This window comes from Notothenia rossii, assembly GCF_949606895.1.
Source record: "Notothenia rossii genome assembly, chromosome: 12".
NCBI classification, from domain to species: Eukaryota; Metazoa; Chordata; class Actinopteri; order Perciformes; family Nototheniidae; genus Notothenia; species Notothenia rossii.
Genome location: NC_136911.1, coordinates 19095429 through 19118740, shown reverse-complemented (window position 1 = coordinate 19118740; position 23312 = coordinate 19095429). Strand labels below are relative to the sequence as shown.

Genomic DNA, 23312 nt, shown 5'->3' with positions numbered 1-23312 from the left:
ATCCATTTTAAGGGATAATTCACTAGCTTCATATGCCAAACTTTTCTAAATGCTTCATACAGCAGAAGGAATTGTTTATGTATATTATTTTTCTTTTCATAGGCCAAGGTGTAGTCGACAACAGGGAAATAAGAATATTGCTCGAAAGACCTTCAGCATACAGGTGGGTCAGATTAATTTACATGGGACAATGGCAGATTAAAGGGAAGATCCACCTTTAAATGTGATTTTCCTGGTGGTTCTTTAATGCAATTTATGAGGTGTAGTGAGAGCTTTTTTTTTAAAAATGTTGTAGACATGTCACTTTTTATGAATAAATTAACTGGTTGAATATGTTAACATTCAGTTATTGAATCTCTATTAGCACTGGGGTCTGAAATTCCTGCATGTAATTCAGGTTGCCACAATTAAAATTGAGTCAAATTTTTGATTTGTGTAGTTTAAAAACATTTTGGTAACATTGTGCATGATTTCAGTCCACAACTTAACAAAAGATATAACATTTATCAAGTTATTTCATCTGTAAATATTGCTTATTATATATTTTAATTGGATTGAAGCGAAATCCACTTAAAGCAGCTTCAATCCAAAAGTAAAAAGTGTGAACAAGTGTGTCCACTACTTGTCTTCACCTGTTGTTTCTAGCAGTCTACGTGTTTTTCTTTTCTGTTACTGAATCTCCAGGTGTTAAGTGGTCAGAAAAATAATGTCTCCAAGCAATCTGCGTGGGCTACAGCACTTTACCCTGCTCCTCCGCACTTATTCATCTACTAACAATTCAGAACGTCATAGCAGGGGGCACATCAGCGTTACTGTATAACATATTCAGACTGACAGCTCCTGAGGCGGGGTCAGATCAATGCTGAGCAGAGGTCTGACAGTATAGTTTCTCTGGTCAGGATAATGCAGAGGAAGATAGATTGAGGCCAAATTGTAATAGTAATTAATTAAGAATTTAGCCTTGGGTAAGTAAATATAATATTTTAGTTGAATGGTCTTTCCTCTGCCTCACTAAGAGTCGAAATTGATGTGAGAGTTGTTTCCATGGTAATATTGCAAATGTGCAAATTCACTGTCTTGCCTTTTATTTACAAACCACTTTGCTGCCATCTAGTGGACACATGGTAGACGTGCACAGTAACGGTTTTACACACACAGCTGCCAGAATAAAAAGCAAGCATATAACATTATTCTTAATTCTTTCAAATGGTTAACGAAAAAGTACTCATATTTTAAGAATCCATAAAGTTAAAAATAAACAGGTCCTTTCTATTCGTGCAATGGAGCTGTTGTTGCTATGCAGGGACAGTTTACTTTTTGGTTGTTTCTGTAAACTTTTGAAAAGAAAATAGATTTGAAAAACAGCAAATAAATATAACACACTAATATTTTATTAAATATCATTATGAACGTCTAAATAATAAACAAAACCACGTTGTGTTATTTTAGCAACATTAAAATGGTTTGTTTAGGCGCTGCAGTGGTGCAGGAATTTCATTGGCCAATGACGAAGTCGCCGAATATAATTGGTCTATGCACGGTCCCTCTCTGTAAGTATTCCTACTAGAAACACGGTCCCTTAGAAATTGAGGTACCCAAATGATAAGGACATTAGCTTCATATTAAAAGCCCTTTTTAAGACAATTTACGCCAGTGTGACTGTTGGATTTTTTAACGAGAAGTAAAGAGGGAATGATACGCTTCTGTTGCTAGCACTCCTTATCTTTTTGAAGGTAATGTATCAAACTTGTATCCTTGTCATGGCGTGCTAGTAGCCTTGCTAATTGGCTGACATGTTCCTCTCGGGCAACGTTAGTCATGTGTGACTGGAACTCACAACATTAGAACGATATCTTTAACTTACAATTGGCTGCTGCTGTTATACATACGGAACACTTTAGTTTTAACGGTAACATTTAGTCAGTAGTCTGCGTGTTTTAGAAAATAGCATCTGTAGCCACCGCTAGCTAGCTAATGTTGCTGCACAGCTAACACAGCTGCATGAGTGCAAACAATTAATTCAACGGTGTTCAGCTGCTGCTTATGGCGAAGTGGATTTCTACAGTAAAGTACGAACTAATTAATTGCGTCATTTTTTTATGCTTATCAACAATATCACACCATAATTTTTTTGAAAATATTAAATATAATCTCTCATTTCTGTTATTAAGGTTCATGCACTGTTGCTGCTAAGACTGTATTCCCATAACGTTTTTTTTTTACCTACACATCAGCTATGAATTCATTTCCAACACCATAAATCATAAACTAATGTTAATCTAAATGTAGCCCTAACCCCAACCACTGAAGGGGCATCAATGGGAAACAAATGTTGAAGGGGAAACTGACTTCACCACCAGTTTGCAAACTATTGTTGTTTCAGTAAGGATTTGGTACACAGGCTACAAAAACATATCCCCCTGTGTCATGGAGTTAAGAGTTAAAGTGTTAAGTAATATTTGATCTGGGTGCATTTATTTATTTCCGGTATGTCATTTTGTGTTTCCACAGTTATGTCTTTCCACCAGGATCGGGGGAGTCCCAGGGGGCCCCCAGGTCAACAAGGCGCCGCTCAAAACTACCATCCCGCCAACATGAGGGCCCCCCCACCACCCCAGCCTCCTGTTCCCCCGTACCACTACGACCCTCAGGCCCCTCCTGGCTCAAGCTACCATGGAAACAGCGGCTACATGCCTCAACACTCTGACTTCATGCAGTATCCTCCACCAGCACAGTCCCACCCCCCTAATTCTCTCAACCAGTGCCCGGTGCGGCCACCTTTCCCCAAGCCCCCTCTCCGACAGGGCTTCCCTGAACCCCCGCCTAACTTTCCCCCTCCTCCCCTCCCCGTCTCCACAGGTGGTCCCACATCAGGGTCTGCTCCGAATGCCTACCACCCTTACATGATGCCTCCTGTGCCCCCACCACCATTAGCTCACCAATCCATGCCACCTCCTATAGCTTCTCAACCTATGGGCTACCACCCTCCATACGCCATGAACTACCCTCCCCATCCTCCTCACCCCCCTTTCCCTCCACCTGCATTTAGCCCCGGCTACAATCAGAGCCCCAACTCGTTCAAACCCGAGCAAAGCTTCAGGCAGGGGCAGCAGTACAAGTATGAGAAGCCCATGGACAACAGGAGGTCTCCAGAGAGAGGGTATCGCCAGGAGGAGCACAGGCAGAAGGGCTTCGGTTACCATGGTGACAGGCATAAAATGGAATTCCCTGCAGAGAGGAAGGAGCGCGTGAGGAGTCCAGACAGGCGCGGCAGGCCGGAGGGGGGGCGGCACAGGCCTGAGTACGACAGAGGGCACGCCTCGCCCGCACACAGGGGCAGGGATCGCAGCAGGTACTTACATAGCAGTAGCTCTCCTATGGGATCAATGTGTGAAACGATTTGATCTCACAGCCACCTGTGTGTTTGTTCTCAGGGAGAGGTACCGTCACAGAGAGAGTCGGAGGTCCCAGTCGCCTGACCGGCACAGGAAGAGGCCTAGAAGGTACACACGCTGTCCATTAAGAACTGATGCGAATTACACATTTCCACCAAAACTCTGCTTACTGCTGGGTCAAAGTCTACATCTTTTAAATACCTTTCCCCTTGTGTAACTTTAGCTATTAAATGAACCAGAAACTAGTTGTAATTTGAATTCTGCATATAAAATCTATTGTGTTGCTTTCACTTTGTCTCACATTCATCAGAATCAGCTTTCCTTTATTATTCCAAAAGCGGGGAAATTAACAGTGTCACGGCAAACGTGGCATGGAAGGTTAAAAAAAAAAAATGGCAGGCAATAATAACAAATAAAAGTAGACATTGGTAATAACATAAAAATAAAGAGAAATAAGTACACTACCATGGCTACATAATTAGTAGCAACAATGTAAGTATAAGTAAGTGACATAGTTAGCATATTATTAGTATTGCAACCTTAAAATAAAAAGTTCTGGGACATTTTTTAAAGTTGTGTTTTTTTACAAAAAGTGATTTTAGCACCAGTACCATTGCACATTGTGGCTTTATTTCACAAGCTCCCAACAGTCTGTGTTCATTTAGCAATTACAGCTGCCTCAAGAGTCCCCTAAGCTTGTTCCTTTGGTCACATGAGAACCAGTGTTCATAACCTCCTCCTGGCTGATTGCAATCATTGTTTTTTCTTTTCACTTATCTGTGCTTTGCAGTCGTTCCACGAGCAGAGACCGTAAGCGCGGTCGCTGGGAAGACGAGAGGGACAGAAGGTCAGAGAGCTCGTCCGGCCCGAGCAGAGAGCGCAGCTACTCGTCCGTCAGGAGCCGAGAATCCGAGGAGACGTTCGCTGACAGGGAGCGAGAGCGAGAGAAGGAGCGGGACAGAGAGAGAGAGAAGGAGAAGGAGAAGGAGAAGGAGAAAGAGAAGGAGAAGGGAGAGGACGAGAAAGTAGAAGAAGACGCGCAGCTGAAACCTGCCTGGATCCGCTGCACACACGCTGAGAACTACTACTCCAATGACCCCATGGACCAAGTGGTACTGTTGGCCTTTAAGTCTTAATTAATGATCCTATGCCCTGTGCTTAGTGTCTGATTGTTTTTTTAAACGGTGTTTATGCCCGTAGGCAGGAATTTTGCAAAAGTCATAGAAACGTTCTTGCCTGCAGGTTAAACCGGAGAATAACTCACTTTCATTTGTTTCCCATTAAAAGTGATCTTTATCCACATGACTGGAAAAAGTAATCCTCACGAATATTCAGTCTGCAATTTGACTATTTTGTCTTTGAAGGTGGTGTTGAAGATTTGAATTGGCTGCTCTCAGACACGGTATCTTTCCGTTCGGTTAATATCCAGTGCACAAAAGACGGCTCAGTCATCATTTGCAAAATCACCACCTTCATTCAGAAACGCTTTTCTTCACGTCTTTGGATCTGTGGGATAGTGCCGACTCCTTTTTTCTTCTCTAAGACTCTGACCTTTAGTAGGAGTCTCTGGGTGCTTGCTTCATGCTGTCATCAGTTTCCTTTTTATTTGCCACAAATTACACCTTCCGCCCGAGAGTCCCGACCTGTCTTTCAATAAAACCAGAGTGAAAGTAAATGTCTTTCCTGCGCCGACAGAGAGGACACTGCCTGTGGGAGTTACTGTAGATTAGCCAAAAGGGTTTTGAATCAGATTTAAGGTTCAGCAAAGTGAGGGCAGATGAAATGTAACTTTATTTGGTCAAATCATTGTCTAAGAAATCAATAGACATCTTTTCTGTGGGGTATACATTTAAAACATATGACTTAGCGAAATGAATCATTATTACTCACAAACACACAGGATGGAATTACTTAACCTTTGTCCCATAGACAAGTTGAATCCAGTAAAGAGAGACTCTCGGTGTGCACAAAATAAAGAAAGCCATGTTTAAAAAAAGCTGAGCTGCAGTCGAATTGTCAGTTTCTCTCAGGAACCTTCCTAACGCAGTGAAATGACCCGGAAGTGCTTCAGTGGCAGCCATGATAAGAGCCGTTCAAATTCTCTACAGATGATAGGAAAGGAGGTTTGCAACTTCCTTTATAACCTCCTTTAGCTTAGGAACCACTGGACCTTCCTTGACGAAAGGAGAGGAGAAAAGGCTGCCCCACAATGCCTTGCGGCCGCAGCATTTAAGGCGAGGGGATATCACGGAAACAACCGATTATGACCGAGAAATGATATCATGAAAGTTATGGTGCTTATTAAGCATTTTCAAACGTATGTGGTAAGTTGCCAAAGTGCTTTGTTTTGAACGTTCATCAGTATTATAATCAAAAAGAGAAATATGAACGTTAGTTTTTACTGAAATGATCAAATAAAGTCAACATTTCACTGAGCTGTGTGGGGTTTGTTCAACTTTTAAAATATGTTTGAATGGTGATATACACAGTGATAGATGTTAAGGACTAACGTTTATAATAAATACATTTGTATTTATTTTAAGATCTTTTCATACAATCATACGTATTGGGATCATTTGTATTAATGTGCACCGGAGGGAGAGGGTGACGAGCAGAAGTTTAAGTCTCAATTACAACCTCGTTCATGAAGAATTTATGTTTCTCTGTTGTCCACGTTCATAAAGCATAAAACCACTCCATCAGAGCGCGGTGCAAAGTCTCTAGATGCGTCCGCCGTTCTTATTAAAGGTCCCATGTCATGGCCATTTCTACTGATCATAATTCCATTGCTGAGGTCTACTAGAATAGATTTACATTGTTCAATGTCCCAAAATCACATTGGTTTCTCAAACAGCTTCTCTGTATAGTATGTGTATTCACTCTCTGTCCTAAACATGAGTGTGTGGCGAACTGTGAGTGGAGATCCACTGTGTGTGCCGGCGAGACTCAGCGGAGTACCGCGGCTGAGAAAAGATAAGGGTGAGTGTGTGTGTGTGTGAGGAGATCCACGGATCCATTTGGACCAGGATATGGGCACGTCACTATACTCAGGAAGACAAAAATGTAAAAGCTACATAACACACAAGGGGACTGGTAAGAACCGCAGAAGCATGACATGGGACCTTTAAGCATCCATGTAGTCCGCTCACTCCGCTGTATAGAAAACTAGTTTCCCCACAGCAGACGCATATTCATGACGTCCGCTGGCGCATCATAAACACATCGGATAGTGGAAGTGCAGCACCGGAGTCTCTTCTCCTTTTGAATTCTCCTATCCACTATTCCTTAACCCCGTGACCTTTCACACGGAGGTCAAGGAATAGACGGTAGTATTTTTGGACTATTCGACTGCAGCCCCAGACTGAGGTAGCTTTTAGGTTCACTTGCTTTATGTAACATTTAAAAACAATGGACAAATGTATTTATTTTATTTGCACGTGTTCAGGGGGACTCCACCGTGGTGGGCACCAGCAAGCTGCGGGATCTGTACGAGCGCTTCGAGGAGGAGCTGGGGAAGAGGCAGGAGAGGGCGAAGGCTGTCCGGCCCATGTGGGACCCCCCCAAGACCAAGCTGGACGAAGACCCAGGTGGGCAGACCTGCAAAACTAGTTGGGTACAATTTGTGATAAGTATAAATGTACATTATAATCTAAGTGTTGATGTAATTTCAATGTATTTAAGACAAAAAAAAAAAGCACATTATCAACAGGTTGTTTTAACAATGCTGGACTTGAGGCAATAACCAAATTATATATTTGAGCTTGAACTAAATAAGTGTGCTTTGTATTCATTAATTGAGCTATGTTAATGTTATAGGGATAAGGATATTTTATTGTCATTCCAGAACAAAAAGAGATCCTCAGGTCAAATGTAAAAACACAAATAAACCAAGAAGAGGGGCACACAATAAAACACCATGACAAATAATAATGGCTAGCTAGCTGGCTAAAACAACGAACAGATTGTGACACGAGGACTGGATTATATCAGACCTATTTTGGAAAGTAAAAATGATGTCATCAATTACTCTTAATGATAACGCTTTAAAAGTTATCAATGGTAAGCTGAGCTCGAATTCTGCACTATGCAAAGTAAGTTATGAAGCAATAGCAGTCATCGATTTATTCCTAAAGCTGTCCTTCTCCCGTAAGCATGTATGTTCTGGGTAAGTGGGAAACAACAATGCACAAACAGTTAACACATCTGTTGGCAATCTTTTGTAATTGATATGCACAAAAGCACGCCGTCTCCTCGGCAGTGCATTAGGCTGAGGCAGAGATTAAGTTCAGCGTTTATGATGTTATCTGCGGGGCTGTCAGCCTGATCCGTCTCTCTCAGAGCTGCAATAATAGAAATGTTGCTCGGGAAGATCTCCTTTGCTAAACACCATGCTCGGGGCGCTGACTTCACAATCGAGTGCTCGAGTCAAAAAGGCTGATAAGGATTGAAGACTGCTTACAAACTATTCCAATGAATAGTGATTATAAATCTTATTTTTGTTATTTTTTTTAGGAGAGAAATCTAGAAAACATGATTTCCAGATGTCAGCATTGGGCAAATGTGATGCTGAATCTCAAACAAGTCTGCATGTAGCTTATAAGGAGTAATTATAATAAAGTGGAATCTTCTAACAATGAATCCAACATAGTGATTGGTTAATCACTCTAAGCTACATATGTGGAACATTCAAGTTATTATTTTTTTATTTATTCTACTAAAATCATACAAAAACAAAAACGTATAATTCATACACACAAATGAACAAGATTAGTAGAAGAGGGAGGGCTGAAGCATAGCTTATGGGGAGTAGCCCTCCCGTGCATCATCATTAGCATCAATATAACAATGGCATTTATTTAATCAAAAACGTATAGAAATTAAGGAATACAAAGAAATAAAGAAAACTGGAAATAAATAAATAAATAAAATAAAAGTTAGGGCAAGATTTATTTATTTATTTATTTCTTGCCCTAACTTTTATTTAATTAATTAATTAATTTCCACTTTTCATTAGTTTTCTTTATTTCTTTGTACTCCTTAATTTCTATACATCTTTGACGAAATAAATGCCATTGTTATATTGATGCTAACTAGGGCTAAGTAAATGCATATATAAGTAATACTGGGAATATCCAATACTGGTTAGCTGGAGTAATCTGCAAATATAATTGTTTTGACTTTAGTTTTGAATTGTTGATGACTAGTAGTGACTATTTAATGACATAAGTAATCATTTCTCACTATAGGTGTTTATATGGGGCTCATCTAAAGGACTGTATGTTAATGGTGTAATATCTTCCCTAGTTACACACGTATTATGATTGAACTTGCTTTGTGTGTATAATTATTCCTCTCAGAGTCTGCAGAGTGCACCATTTGAAAAACATTGTTGACAGATTGCTTTACGGAGACTTTATGTTGTTTAATACTTTCTGAGGGCACAGCTGAGCCGGGGAGCTTAAACAGCGAGCGCGCTGCGGCTCATCGTATTATGTATCCGCTGTCAGCCCGGTGACGTTGCAGCGGTTTAAAGCTCCTTTTGCACTTTGCTTGCAGAAGACAGCAGCAGTGAGTCAGACTGCGAGTCAGACGGGGAGGGGAGCACCTGCTCCAGCAGCTCTGACTCGGATGTTTTTGATGTCATCGCTGAGATCAAGAGGAAAAAGGCACACCCTGACCGGCTGCACGACGAGCTGTGGTACAACGACCCCGGCCAGGTCGGTCCCAGTCCCACCCTCTGGCGCTTACCGTTACAAATCATATTCTGCTTTCATTTCCATTCTTCTGTAATCCAATGCAGGTCTCACAAAGTATTAAAGGTGGAGAACAGGACAGGATCATTGATGTTCTTTACTTAGATTCAGTGTACTGACAAAATGGATTTTCATTACATTCTAAGTATCGTTAAAATGAATATGCCTTTAGATCTTTGAACCCTGCCTTTGTTCTTCACATCAAACATGCATGAGTTTTCAAACAGTGAACAGATAACAGTAGATGGCAGAAGATAATAACAGTAATCCGAATAAACATGGCTTTGGAACATCTAATACTGCCTCTACTTGAAGCAGCTGCTCTGCCACAGTCAACAAAACACAAATAAATGAAAAACGTTCTTTCCCAAAAGCAAACAAAAACTTTGATTTTCTCATCAAACGCAACATGTGTGCCGTTGTTTAAATATATCACATAATGGAAGGATGCACTTATTTCCTTGTAAAAGCAATTTGTCTGCCAGTCAATCTGTAACCTAGATACAGTACAAGGGCTGCACAATTAACGAAATAGCAATATTGACTAGTACTATATTAAAACCCCAGAGAGCAAAATACTTGTTTGAATACAATATTGTGGAGCTGCAGAGATAACCCCAGCCTACAAATGGTATTTTACACACTCGAATAAAAACACATTTCTTTGGTTTAGATCCTGTTAAAAATCCAATCATATTTCTTTTCTTGAGTCATAATAATCACAACTTTTTTCTTTGTACAGCCACATGATGCCTGAGTTTAGGGCTGCTCGATTATGGCAAAAATCATAATCTCGATTATTTGGGTCAATAATTGTAATTGCGATTATTCATTGACTTTGAAAACATCCATTTATTGGAGAGAAAAAATGTGAACAGTATGTTTTTAACAGTTGATTGCCCTGAACTTTAAGTGTAATTCAACTGAAAAACCAAATAATTTTTTTGTATTATTATTAATAATAAAAGAATAATCGTTTTATTTCGATTACGTTGTTTTCGTAATCGTTGCAAGCCATAATCGTAATCGCGATTAATTGAGCAGCCCTACCTGAGTTCAGGCAAAATCGTATATAAAAAAAAAAAATTGAATATTTAGTTCTCCCTTTTCAAAGAATGAATGTCAAACTGTTGTTTAGGTGGTAATTGCACAATAACTGACACAGGCTAACGTTAAACTCCAGTGGAGAACTGAGTGTGAAGCGTTTAGAGCTGTACACTGACCTGCAGACCTGCTGTTATACATGGCAAGTAGCCGGAGCGCTTGTGTCTGATTTACGTATTTTCTCCCTGTCCAGATGAATGATGGTCCCCTGTGTAAGTGCAGTGCCAAGGCCAGACGTACAGGGATCCGCCACAGCATCTACCCGGGGGAGGAGGTATGACACGCCGTGAATAAATCCCCTTTCATAACCTTGAAGTGGTGCCACAGAGGGCCAAGGACATTATTCTAGTCATTTTAAATGTATTCTCTGTACATTGACCATTTTCCATTGCATTTAAAGGGACAGTAAGTGGGATTTCATCATCCCAAAGAACCAAATGATGATATTACATGTACATCAGTGTGAGAACTCGACAGGGGAGTTGATCTATACCAATGGCTCATCGATTTATTTGCCAGCCGCTGAGATTTCTGCTTTCTCGCTTTGCTTGGTTTATGAACCAAAACTCCCACATAGACCCAACTTCAAATGAACAATCTAACACGTTCAAGCAAAGAAAAAAGAACTGCAAATGTCAAAGCTATTTTATGTTCCCTGTATTTATTTATTTTACATTTAAAGCAAAACACGAAGGTTAAAACATGCACTTTTCTATTTTGGACTCCTTTAAGACACAGTAAAATAAAATGACAAAATACACATTAAGAATTGTATTCGACTACACTTTTCCTATTTAATGACATGAAAGGTTATGTATGTTATCAACTAGAGAATATTAATAGGGACAATGTGTTTCCCCATTCACTTATATTGTCAAGCTATATGTAGGAATCTTGCAATACATATTTTTTTTCTAAAATGAGTTTTCATTCCTTATACTTGAAGCTAGAAATCTCCAATCCAGCAGAACTTTCATCCACCAAACCTTCCAGTCCTATTTCTATCTATATTCCGAAGGTTTCTATGGAGGGATTTGTTCATATATCATTCATAGCCTGATTTATAGAACATTTTTATTCCAAAAAACATGGCAAAAATAGATTTTCGAGAATATGTTCTGACTTCTGTAGTTAGGCAAAGAGATATACAAAATTCTCTCTGTAAAAAAACTTCTTCTCCAATACTTCGACCAATGTGAAGTCATTTTGAACCAGGTTCAATCCAATGTTTCCATCAATTCACATTCAACTTTACAAACTTGTAAAACATAATATTTATCAACTGTAGTATCTTCCATTAAGGTGGATTTTTTCTTTTTTTTTACTTAATAAATGCATTATCCTGTATTTTTCCAGAAGTATTTTTCATGGAGGTGTTAACATAACCTTCAGAGATATGCTTGTTAATGTTCAATATAGTAGATTTCTTTTCACCGGCAACTTTAACAGGCGTAGCTTGCAGTTCATTTAATAACTTAAAGTACGTGGTGGTGTGTAAAAAAGAACAGAGCTCGCCCCCTTGTTCGTCCATTAGCTGACTAATTACTTGTTATGGACTTGGCTGACCGGGGCATCGTTAGTCAATTAATTTGTTTTTATGGCTTCATGCAGTGTATTGGAAATGTGACTGTTTTCATTAAGAGCATGTCAATGATTTTTACTTGTCAGGATTTACTGGAAAATATGAGTTAGATCTATGTTAACACAATTAGTATTTGGTCTCTTGTGATGTTTTAATGCTGGAAACATACTTTAATTAAATATGTTATTATTTGTTAACATTAACTGGGTAAGTGAAGTTCTTTGACTATTAATCGACTAAACGTTTCTTGAGGGATAGTCATAACAAATAAAAAATACGGCTTGTACGTTTGGGGTGTTACAAATTCTGGGATATGTGAACACAATCTGTTCCTTTTCTCCAAACATCATTCGTATCTATTAGATGTGTTTCTGGCCCTTTTCTTGTTCTTACGTTGTGCTGTTAAAGACTATAACTTAAAGGGGACCTATCATGCAAAATGCACTTTTGTACGTCTTGTATACATGAACTTGTGTCCCCGCCCGGTGTTCCAGGGAACTCACCAAGTGTCAGAAAACACAACCCTCTCTATTTTCCTCCATACCCAAATCTCTTAAAAAGGGGCTGCAATGGATCTGATACAGGCTGATCCAGATTTGAACACTTCTATGACGTCACAGAAGTGGCGCTACGGCTATTGGGCCAACTCCACCAATCAGGAGGAGACAGCCACGGACATTGCCGTTGGAAAGCGCTGGAGACGCTGTAGTACATATGCCAGGCCTGTAGATGGTGCTGTGCTCACAGAATCAGCCCATGATGAAAAGACAGTGTTAAATTGAGCGAAATGAGGAATGGCTCAAATGCATGATCTGTTTGGTATTTTGAAAAATAAAAAGTATAAATATGCCTTATATAGGTATGGTCCTACACTATATTATTCAAATATAGCATGATAGGTCCACTTTAAAGTCAGTTTCTGGTCTTTTTCAGCAAGTGAAACATTGTCGTCCAATGAACAACAACTCTGGGAAACTGTTCCACTACAGGATCACCGTGTCTCCTCCCACCAACTTCCTGGTACGTCTATTTTGTCAAGACCCTAAAAGTGAGACCTGAAGTTTCTTATCTGAATAACATTATATGATAAAATGGGAATTCTCTTTTCTTTCAATCATGATTTCCCCAAAGTATTTTCCCGCATTGAGTATTATGTTTAATACATTTTCATTCAGTGTCATAGCAGTGTATATATTCTCTCTACATCAGCTGCTCTGTGTTTGAGTGGTCTCACTGTTTTCTGTTTCAGACGGACAGGCCGACAGTGATCGAGTACGATGACCACGAGTATCTGTTCGAAGGCTTCTCCGTTTACTCTCACACACCTCTCACTAACGTAAGCTGTCTTTGATTTGTGCATGGTGCAGGCATTAAGCGAATAATGTCACACTACAGAAGATTCATCCGTGTACAGTAGAATGATTCCATTATATCTGGAAAGAGACATTGCTCTGGAGCTTTGTGAGTATATTGTTGGCCCTTTGAGCAACTAGCTGGATATATAGAAATAGATGGAGTCCGAATACTGTTTTCTCTATTGTAATCATGAATAAGAAGCACTTGCAAAATGTACTGTTTTTTTTATAATCTAGTTCCATTATATTGGAGATACACCAAACATATGTAAGGCTAAAATCTGCAACAATCGACAGTTACATCCAAAACAATTGATATACAGTACTAAAAGGCAGGTTAGGTCAGCATTTGAGTGCGAAATCCCCTCCTCTTTTAGCTCCACTCCCTTCAAAAATAACTTGAAATCGGCTTTTGGCTCTGGGTGGACTTCTTTGTGGCCCGGACACGGAGCTCCTCTCTCACTACGCTGACCTTGTCTCAGACTTGTCCTCTCAAACATCACAGAGGTCGTGACTTAAAAGAAACGTCTCTCCCGTTAGACACTCGAGCTCTCTGCCTGACATTTATTCTAAGGAGCAACTTTAAAGGAAGGAAGAAATCGAGAGGGGACGCTATTTCTTGAAAGTGTGTTCAAAGTGTGAATATCTCTCTCTTAGATAAACAAGGTCCGTCACTGTCTGCCGCGCGTGTACTCCCCCCTCACGTTTGAATAACAAAGCACTTGGTCAATATCCGTCTAGCTTGTAAAGAGCTCTGAGGATTAGGCATGATTTGAACTGGATAATTTAAGCAGCCCTTGTTAAAAGCTGGGGTAAACGCTTCGTGGCAGCGTGGGGATTAGGGACCTAGGGACTGCTGATATTAGCCCCCCGCTAGTTAGCCGCCGGGATGGGCGAGAATGAATGTGGCTCCCAGGTTAATCTCTTAAAATGGACCCCACTGACAACAAAGGCGGTGTAGCTAGGGAGATTAAACACAGAGGAGCAGGCTTATCCGTTTACAGAGTTTTCAGTTACTTAATTTTCAGGAGGTGTCAGGAGCCCGCTGATCTGTGTGGAGGCATGTGATTCTAGGTTTTTAAATTGACTACACTTGTGCATGTTTGCAGCGTGGTTTCTAAACACTCATTCTGACTTGTCATTTCCGCTGAGCTCCGTGGCAGAGAGGAGGTTTTAATGAGTTTCCTTAAAGCTGTAACCTCTGTCTAACGCCATGTTAATGAGCGGGCCCGTCCTTTCTTCTTCTCGTCCTCTGTCCCTTTCATCATCACAGATCCCATTGTGCCGTGTGATCCGCTTCAACATAGATTACACCATTCACTTCATAGAGGAGATGACACCGGAGGTCAGTAAAACCCCGCTTTATCTCGCGGCTCTTTCTCAACCCCTTTTTTGTTTTCATCTCAAACGGCTGAGTCTGAGCACAGCTGAGCCACACGTAACCCTCGCACCTGAGCCAAGGTGCTAATCCTCCGAGAAGAGGGAGAAGAGATTCTTTTAAACCTGCCGGGGTTGATTACATCGATACGCCGGCTTATGTGATCAAGTTAAAGAAGTGGATTTACTTATCAGTCATCTCTACGTTAATACTCTTTATGGCAGTTTGCTTTTTTTTTTTGCTTCTACTGCGGGGCCCACATAACAGTGCCTTCCTTCCCCTGTGGCCAGAACTACTGTGTCCGAGGCCTGGAGCTGTTTGCCTCCTACTTGTTCCAGGACGTTCTCGAGCTGTATGACTGGAACCTGACGGGTAAGATTCCCAAAAAGGGATTTGAACGTTTGCAGGAAAATAAGAGTGTGAGGGTACACTGAGGTCACATGTTGGTTCATTCCCATGATAAGATAAAGGGTCAGGGTACAGTGAAGGAAACAAAAAACAGAAAGACCTACCGTAATGTTCGGACTATAAGGCGCACCTGAATATAAGCCGCAGCAGCTAAATTGAATGATGTGTACATATAGAAGCCGCACTGGACTATAAGCCGCAGGTGTTTTAATGTTTCATTACCATATGTAAGGGTTCGTGCACAGAGGGGATTGTCGGGAAAGAGATGGCTGTTTGAGGAAGCTCCCATTTATTAACATTTCAACAAACAAGTTGCATATTTGCATAACGTATTCAAGTGTTAGCATTTAGTGCAATAGTAGCTACAGAACATGTGCTGTGTAAACTGTACTGTATCACATAGCGTTTCAGACACACACACTTTTCAACTTTCAAACTTAAACGGTGCGCTCCCAGCGCACGTACCGGCAGTGATCTATAGCAGTGGTTTTCAACCAGTGGTACGGGGACAAACTGTCTCGCTCTCGTCATGTCTGTCTGTCTTGCTCTCGTTCTGTCTCTCGTACCACTCTCGGTTCCACTTTTACTTTTGCGCGCTACCTGTCTCACTCTTTTCCGGCCTCCAGCTTTTCCTGCTGGAACCCGCCGCTTAAAGGTGGGGGGCGCGGACCGGCCATAGAGCCCATAGAGTTAAAGGTGGTGGACTGTAACCTGTAAATTCCATAGATTAGCCGCACAATTATAAAATCCGCAGCGTCGAAAAATGGGAAAAAGGCGCAGCTTATAGTCCGAAAATTACGGTACTCCTCTCGGGAATAAGACACACTTGCAACTTTGGTGACTATTTTCAATATAGGAAATAAGATTAACACATTTCAGAAACGTCTGGTTAACACTGTACGGACAAACACCAAAACATTTACTAAAAGGCAACAGGACACAATAGGAAGAGCATTAGCTTGTCGGAGTGTCCTTGGACAAGATACTTAACATTCTTAACACTGCCAGGTCTTTGATGCTGCTGCAACACAAAGATCTCCCAAAGTGGGATCAATAAAGTACTCTTATCTTATTCCATTTGCAAAGAGTAGCAAAAGAAGTGCAGATTGCTTCAATTGTTGATTAAAACTAATCGCATACAAGTTGCAGCTCCAATAATAATATCAATATGACCTCGACTATCAACCATAATCACATTTCAAGTAAAGGACCCTTTTATTTTACAGTCACTTAACATTTGAGATTAAGAAAGTGCATTGAATTCTGGTTTATAATTATGATGCTTTTTTAGCAACAATGTGTTGATTTTATAATTTATTTTAAACTATAAGAAAAGACTCTGCTCTCTCTTCCAGGTCCGGACTTTGAGGTTGCTGGATGCCAACGGTTCCATTTCATGCCCCGCTTTGTCCGGTTCCTACCAGGTGAGACTCTCAGCAGCCGACCACAAACCTGTACCACTTGCCTTTGCTTTGTAAGTCTGTCTCCCTCTGGTGGCCAGTGGCGGATCAAATCAAAACGTGCTTCAGAAAACAAAAAGAGTGTCCAGTAATGCTTCCCCCCCCCCCCCCCACCCCAACCCCCCAACCCTTCTGCATGTGCCGCTGATGATATCTGATCTGTGGTGTGGACCTGCCGTGTGGCGCTGCATGGTGTTCATCTGCGATACACATGATGGTGCTGGTGCTCTATGATATCTCAACAGTGTTTGTTATGACAGCCGTGCAACCTACATCCTTTCCATCAAAAAAACAATTTCTCTCCCAGCTCCCCTGATTTAGTCCGCTAGAAACACTTATCTGCCTCTTTTTACAAAAGCCCCCCCCCCTTCCCCTCCCATCCAATGCAACGTTTCTGAATTGATCTGTAAGGAGAGAGCGTGAGAGGAGTTGCGGTGAGAGCATGATGATGCTGTGTTAGAAAATTGCATTGTGGGTATACATTTGTTTGTCCTTAATGCATTTTGCAGGAGGGAGAGGCCGCCTGCATGTTGGGAGTCTGTCCATGTGAACACTCGTAAATGCAGGTCAATCAATTTTGCATGAGCATCTATTAAACTCACTCCATTTGACCCGCTAGATTGCATGCTTGCGCCTGGCTGCCTCTCCCCATGCGGTTGTGCTCATTTCTTTTTCGCCATAGCGTTTTGCTATTCTACGCCCGTGTCACATTATGTTCCTTCACGTATTGTATGACTCCCGACCTTGCATCAGAGCCTCTGTTTACCTGTGCATTTCCTGAACTATGCAATTGCCATGCACGGGGACATTTTTCACAGTATGTAATCTTGGCTCACAAACTCGAGAGTTGGCAGAGGTGAGGCTTGGTGAGATGCTTGTATAAAAACAAAGATTCTCTCCTAACATCAGACTTGAATTTGAGCCAGCGAAAGAAGGCAGAGCGTGGAACCCTACGAAACAAAACAATGCATAATTCCACAAGCTCTAAGATTGTTGCCCTTTCTTTTTTTTTATTAACTTTGAATCTCTGGTGATCTGCATACCTTGTGGTGGTGTTTATACTTCATGAATGTACTCCTCTTGTCCGCTTCTCAATGATCTCAGATGGAGGGAAGGAGGTGCTGTCCATGCATCAGGTGCTGCTCTACCTGCTCCGTAGCAGCAAGCCTCTGGTCCCCGAGGAGGAGATTGCAGACATGCTGCAGTGGGAGGAGCTGGCGTGGCAGAAATATGCGGAGGAGTGCAAGGGCATGATCGTCACCAACCCCGGCATGGTGAGGCCCCGGCCCCACTGTTACGACAGGAGGTTGCCTTGTCTGCTCTTTCAAGGGCAATCGTCGCCCCCCCCCCCCCCCAACCCCGACACTGCAGGACTAAGGCTGTTCCTGTTCGCCTGTGACATGAGCAACCCCACCTATTATCCCCCCCCCCAAGGGCGTTTGCTGTCACCAACATTATTCGGGCCCTGGCTTTTAAGTCACGATGAAGTTGGTTAACCTTCTTGTCTGGCCCATATTTTTTTAAAGGATGTGCAGTAATTGTGTCTGGGAGAAAAGGTGAAGATGTCATTGCTAGCTAAAGCGTTGCATATGAACAGTAGATATGATTGTATAACCTTTGGCGTGGGTGAGTTATTGAGTCAACTGCTCTTCCTGGCAGGACTGAATTGTTGCTGTCGGGTTTCCAGATAGGTGGGAGGATAATAATCTTCAATCCCCAGACTAATGTTGAAGATTAGTCTGCCACTCAAACAAAGCCGTTTGAAAAGGTCACATATAGAGACTTGCCTTGTGTGGTGGAAACTTTGGTCATCAGTGGCCATCTTCCCTAGATTGTTTTAAATAGTCCTTTTTGATTGTCCATTTTATGGTTAGAGAAATTCCTTCTGGACGTTCAGTCATGGCTGATCATTCACATGCACACGAACCCACACACTACAGGAAAAGGCAACCCCGAAAACCGTAATAGCCTCTTAAAAATTTTTTTTTATTCAGTCAGTAATGTCAGAGAGATGTTTTTAAGCCGACGTTTTTATCTTAAAAGGACTTTTTTCTTGTACAAACATTCTTCCATCTCATAATAATCATAAACCTCAAAAGTGTCGAGGTTAGTCTGCTTGAAAGTTCAGAGTAAGAAAATAAACACCACAGTTGGTGCTTTACAATCAATAGAATGCAATTTCTACTAACTCTATACATGTTCACACACTCTCCCCAACTTTAATGTCAAAGTGACAAGTAATTATTTCTTCAAATGAGCCCAATGTCATCGACCTTCAAACAGCTTTAGTGTATTATGACTAAAGAATCCCCAATGCTCTTTGGCCTTGATATATGAATGAGGATGTACTGTGTATTTGTGTGTGCATTGTAACCCGGGCAATCATCAAGCCCTTCCATCAAAGCCAATCAAACCTGATTATGTCTTTCTAAAGCCAAATCAAAGATGGCTGGCGACCTCTTGCTCTCAAATCAAAGTTTGTATGCGTGCCGCGGGATGAGTCTGCGCTAATGTCAAGGTGAGCCGTGCCTCGAGCCATCTGTCGCACAGCTCATCACGCCTTATGCTACAACCCCCGTCCTCTGATCTCGCAAAACGCCTGACAGGCTAACTGTGAATTGGGAGCCGGCTGAGGACATGTTGCTTGTCAATCTCTTCCCTGATATGTGAAGTTAGCTCGCCAACCCTGACGTCACCTTACCACAGCTACGAGCAGAATCCAGGCCTGGTCTCGTGGCTTTCCTGTGACACACGACCCGCGGGGCGTGGAATATTTGTTATTTCCTGTATCAGCTTCTTATAATGAACTGATGGCTGCCTTGGAGCTATAGTCACACGTTGGTTCTGATTTGTTTCACCCTAGAAACCGAGCTCGGTGCGCATCGACCAACTGGACAGGGAGCAGTTCAACCCGGCCGTCATCACCTTCCCCGTCATCGTGCATTTTGGGATCCGGCCTGCTCAGCTCAGCTATGCCGGGGACCCTCAGTAAGAACACACACACACACACACACACACACACACACACACACACACACACACACACACACACACACACACACACACACACACACACACACACACACACACACACACACACACACACACACACACACACACACACACACACACACACACACACACACACACACACACACACACACACACACACACACACACACACACACACACACACACACACACACACACACACACACACACACACACACACACACACACACACACACACACACACACACACACACACACACACACACACACACACACACACACACACACACACACACACACACACACACACACACACACACACACACACACACACACACACACACACACACACACACACACACACACACACACACACACACACACACACACACACACACACACACACACACACACACACACACACACACACACACACACACACACACACACACACACACACACACACACACACACACACACACACACACACACACACACACACACACACACACACACACACACACACACACACACACACACACACACACACACACACACACACACACACACACACACACACACACACTCACTCACAATGCAGATCTCCCACCTGCTGCGTATCATCTCTCTCCTTCCCTCTGCCTCTTATTCACTGTCGTTCTCCCCGGACACTGTCAGGTAATATCTCGTGACGCACGTCAAGAGTGTGGCATGTCGAAGGCGAGGGGAGATGGATAGATGGAAACACAGGGAGTAGAAGAAAGAGCAAAACGAGTGGCGTGACATTTTCACATGCGCCGTCACGGGTTGGGCATCCGCTGGGTGGCTCCGCCGTGGGACCCGCCGTCTGGTGAATAGTAATGCCACACGCCGCAGGGCTGCAGCAGGGAATACTGTACTTTGCTGCTGCATAATTAACCAAAGCAGTGTATTAGATCATCTGAGCCACCGCGGCCCCCGAGGTGTTCAGAGACCATGCGGCAACAACGCGTCAAAAGTCTGAACACAACTCGGTCTAAATTTAAACCTGTGTCTTTTTCTTTTTCAACTCGGATGTTCAGTGTCAATCAGGAAGTGGAGCTGACGAAGACACAAACAAGACGCTGGTCGTTAGGAAATCCATTTAGGCAGAACTAGTTTGCGACTAATGTCCGCTCTCCCCCACCGCTTACATTTTAGCTGCGTGTCCACCGAGCTCACTCATCCCTGTGCACCCTGCTGCCATGTCAAACTTCTCAAAGCCGGTAGACGACGACAAATTTATGGACGTTCTGGGACATCATTAGCTGATGCAGAAACGAGTAGTAAGCGACCAGTGGAAAAGGATTTCCTACAACTGCTAATGATGCGTGTAGCGAGGGCAGGAGTCGGTGTTGATTGCGGCGGTGATGCCACAGAGAGGAAGCTCTGGGCCACAGCAGAAGCATATATTAACTCGGGAGACTGAGGGAGATGTGTTGTCTTCCTCCCCCCTTCTCACTGGCCGCTACTCGAGCATCTCCAGCTCCATCACGACAGCTGAGGCAAGGCTGACGACAGGTCTGAGGTCAGGCAATGTAAAGAAAAGAACAGGACAGACAACTCCAGCGAGAGAGGGAAGAGAGAAACATAGAGGGAGGGGAGAGGAAGGTAATGTCAGTTTAATATGTCAGCCTAATTGAATAAGTCTCTTTCTGTTAAAGTAATGGCAAGCTACATTCCTGTAACACGCACCATAACACAAGAACACACATATTCCCTCCGAGTGTCAGGGTCTCTCCTCTCTCAGCCACGAGGTTGAGCACATAATTAACATACTTATTTTGTTCTGGCATCGGCACTCTGCAGACAGTGAAGTAGTTAATTTCCTGAGTGCTGCGCGGCGTTTTTCTTCGTCTTAAACTCTAGTAGCTTGTTCAAGTAATATTTATGTGATTTTCAAAATGGTTGTTCTCTATTTTCCTCGTGATTGTACACACTTCAGGAGTAGAAAACAACTGCGTGAGTCCACTCCAGGGGGAACATTTAATTATCTTCAGGTTTTCCCTGCTGTGCGTAAAAGAATGGACCGTTCCAAACATTCGCACTTCATTCTGCTCGTCACCTTTTTGAGTGGCGAACAACACGAGTCAGAACATCGTTTGTAGATTTCTCAAGAAAGTCGAGCAAGAAGCCGGGGATGAGCATCCAAACGGCCCTAAATACTTCAAAACTATTTAAAAAATGTATCCCTAGTTTTCAGTTATTCCTTTGTCTTCACCAGTTTCTTGTCCGTCAGAGGCCTATGAGCTAATGATCAGATAGATAGATTTGTTCTGTCTGTAGTTTAAGTAGAGAAATGTCTGCGCGTTCACGTAACAGATACCTGTGTTAAAGCGCTTAGAAGCCAGCGGATAGATGAAGCCTGCCATGCTACAGATACCATTCCTGAAAAGGACTTGAGATAGGACACAGAACAGAGGAGTGGGGAGGTGGGGAGGGAGGGGGGGGGGGGGCAGAAAAGGAAGGAGCAGCATATGCTAATGCAAGCATGTGCAGAGAGCGGCGGCGCAGCTACCCTGAGACGCAGCGGATCTACGGAAAGGTCATTGGAGCGGATTGGGGACGAGGAGGCCTCCCAGGCTGGGGAGACTCTCTCTCTCTGTCTCTCTCTCTCTCTGTCTCTCTCTCTCTCTCTCTGTCTCTCTCTCTCTCTCTCTGTCTCTCTCTCTGTCTCTCTCTCTCTCTCTCTCTCTCTCTCTCACTTCCCCTCTGTCTCTCGCCCGCTCCGGCTGCCTCTGCGCGGAGGTGGTGGTGAGCTGATAATCGGGGCGGTAAAGCCGTCTCATTCCCTCGTCTCAGTCTCTAATGAAGTCCCCACCATTAAAGCTCTATAATTCTTCTATTCCACGGTACACCCCCACTTCCCTCCTTTCCTTGCTCCCTTCCCTCTCTCTCCTCTCTATGCCTTTCTCTCTGTCAATGCACCATCCTATCCCCCGAACCCCTGGCACCTCACCCCTCCATCCCACCAATCATAATTGAATAACTCTGGGTAAATGAGGAGAAAGTCTCCTGAATGGGAGCAGAACGGTCACACTCGGCCCTCAGTGCATCAATCAGGAGGTCTGATTGAAAAGAGAGGGAAGGGGAGTGGGGGGGGGGTGAGGTGGTTAGTATGATGGCTACATGTCACCTTGCCGATAACTCCCTGGGTCCTTTCAGATGCAAATGAGGGCAAAGACAATGGGGTTTTTATAGAAAATGAGAATTAGGAGGTTACGAGACGCGTCGGGGCCACTCGTATGTTTCATGACTTACAGCTTTTTACGAGAAAAAATAAAATAAGATGAAGAGCATTTCATTAGTCTGTCTTTGTGCGTGGGACCTCTCCTTGCAGTTCAAACAGTGCACATTTGAAACACAGACTCCCGCAATACCGGCCGCAGGCAACTGTTAAATTATGTTTAATGTCGGGCAAGCTGCGGATGAAATATTGATGTGTTGTGAGAATGAGGGGGGAGAGATGGACTCCTGTGAGCCTGACACCTCCCTCTCTGCTCTCTTGTCAGGTACCAGAAGCTGTGGAAGAGCTACGTCAAACTACGCCACCTGCTGGCCAACAGCCCCAAGGTCAAGCAGATCGACAAGCAGAAGCTGACGCAGAGAGAGGTGGGTTGAAAGGAAGAAAAAGAAGATATTATTTCCCTTTCTTCTTTTGTCTCGCTCACATTTTTTACATTGTCAAGTGGCCTGCTCTTGTTATGTGGACGCGGTGCAATACGCTTTCAATTTAAATGTTTTGGGAGCTCATTTCCCGCAGATATGAAAGGTTACGCTGGAGCATTTGCACTCTCTGCAGAAACAAGAGCAAAAAGTATTTCTTTTATTCCCGCTGTGAACTCCG

General features: G+C 42.8%; 1 protein-coding gene across 3 annotated transcripts in view; it reads left to right on the top strand.

The window, feature by feature from the left end:
* Positions 1–1479: 1479 nt before the first annotated feature.
* drosha (drosha ribonuclease III) overlaps positions 1480–23312 on the top strand; it is an 83106-nt gene continuing 61273 nt past the window's right edge. Inside the window, exons 1-15 of one of the 3 annotated variants that reach the window (XM_079661264.1) lie at positions 1480–1550; positions 2512–3352; positions 3435–3503; positions 4186–4507; positions 6841–6982; positions 8952–9112; positions 10446–10526; positions 12768–12854; positions 13084–13170; positions 14463–14534; positions 14858–14939; positions 16331–16399; positions 17540–17709; positions 19299–19423; positions 22978–23077. In XM_079661264.1, coding sequence (XP_079517390.1) covers positions 1505–1550; positions 2512–3352; positions 3435–3503; positions 4186–4507; positions 6841–6982; positions 8952–9112; positions 10446–10526; positions 12768–12854; positions 13084–13170; positions 14463–14534; positions 14858–14939; positions 16331–16399; positions 17540–17709; positions 19299–19423; positions 22978–23077 — 2454 coding nt within the window. In that variant the 5' untranslated portion in view covers positions 1480–1504. The other 2 variants (XM_079661263.1, XM_079661265.1) reach the window with 2 other exon arrangements.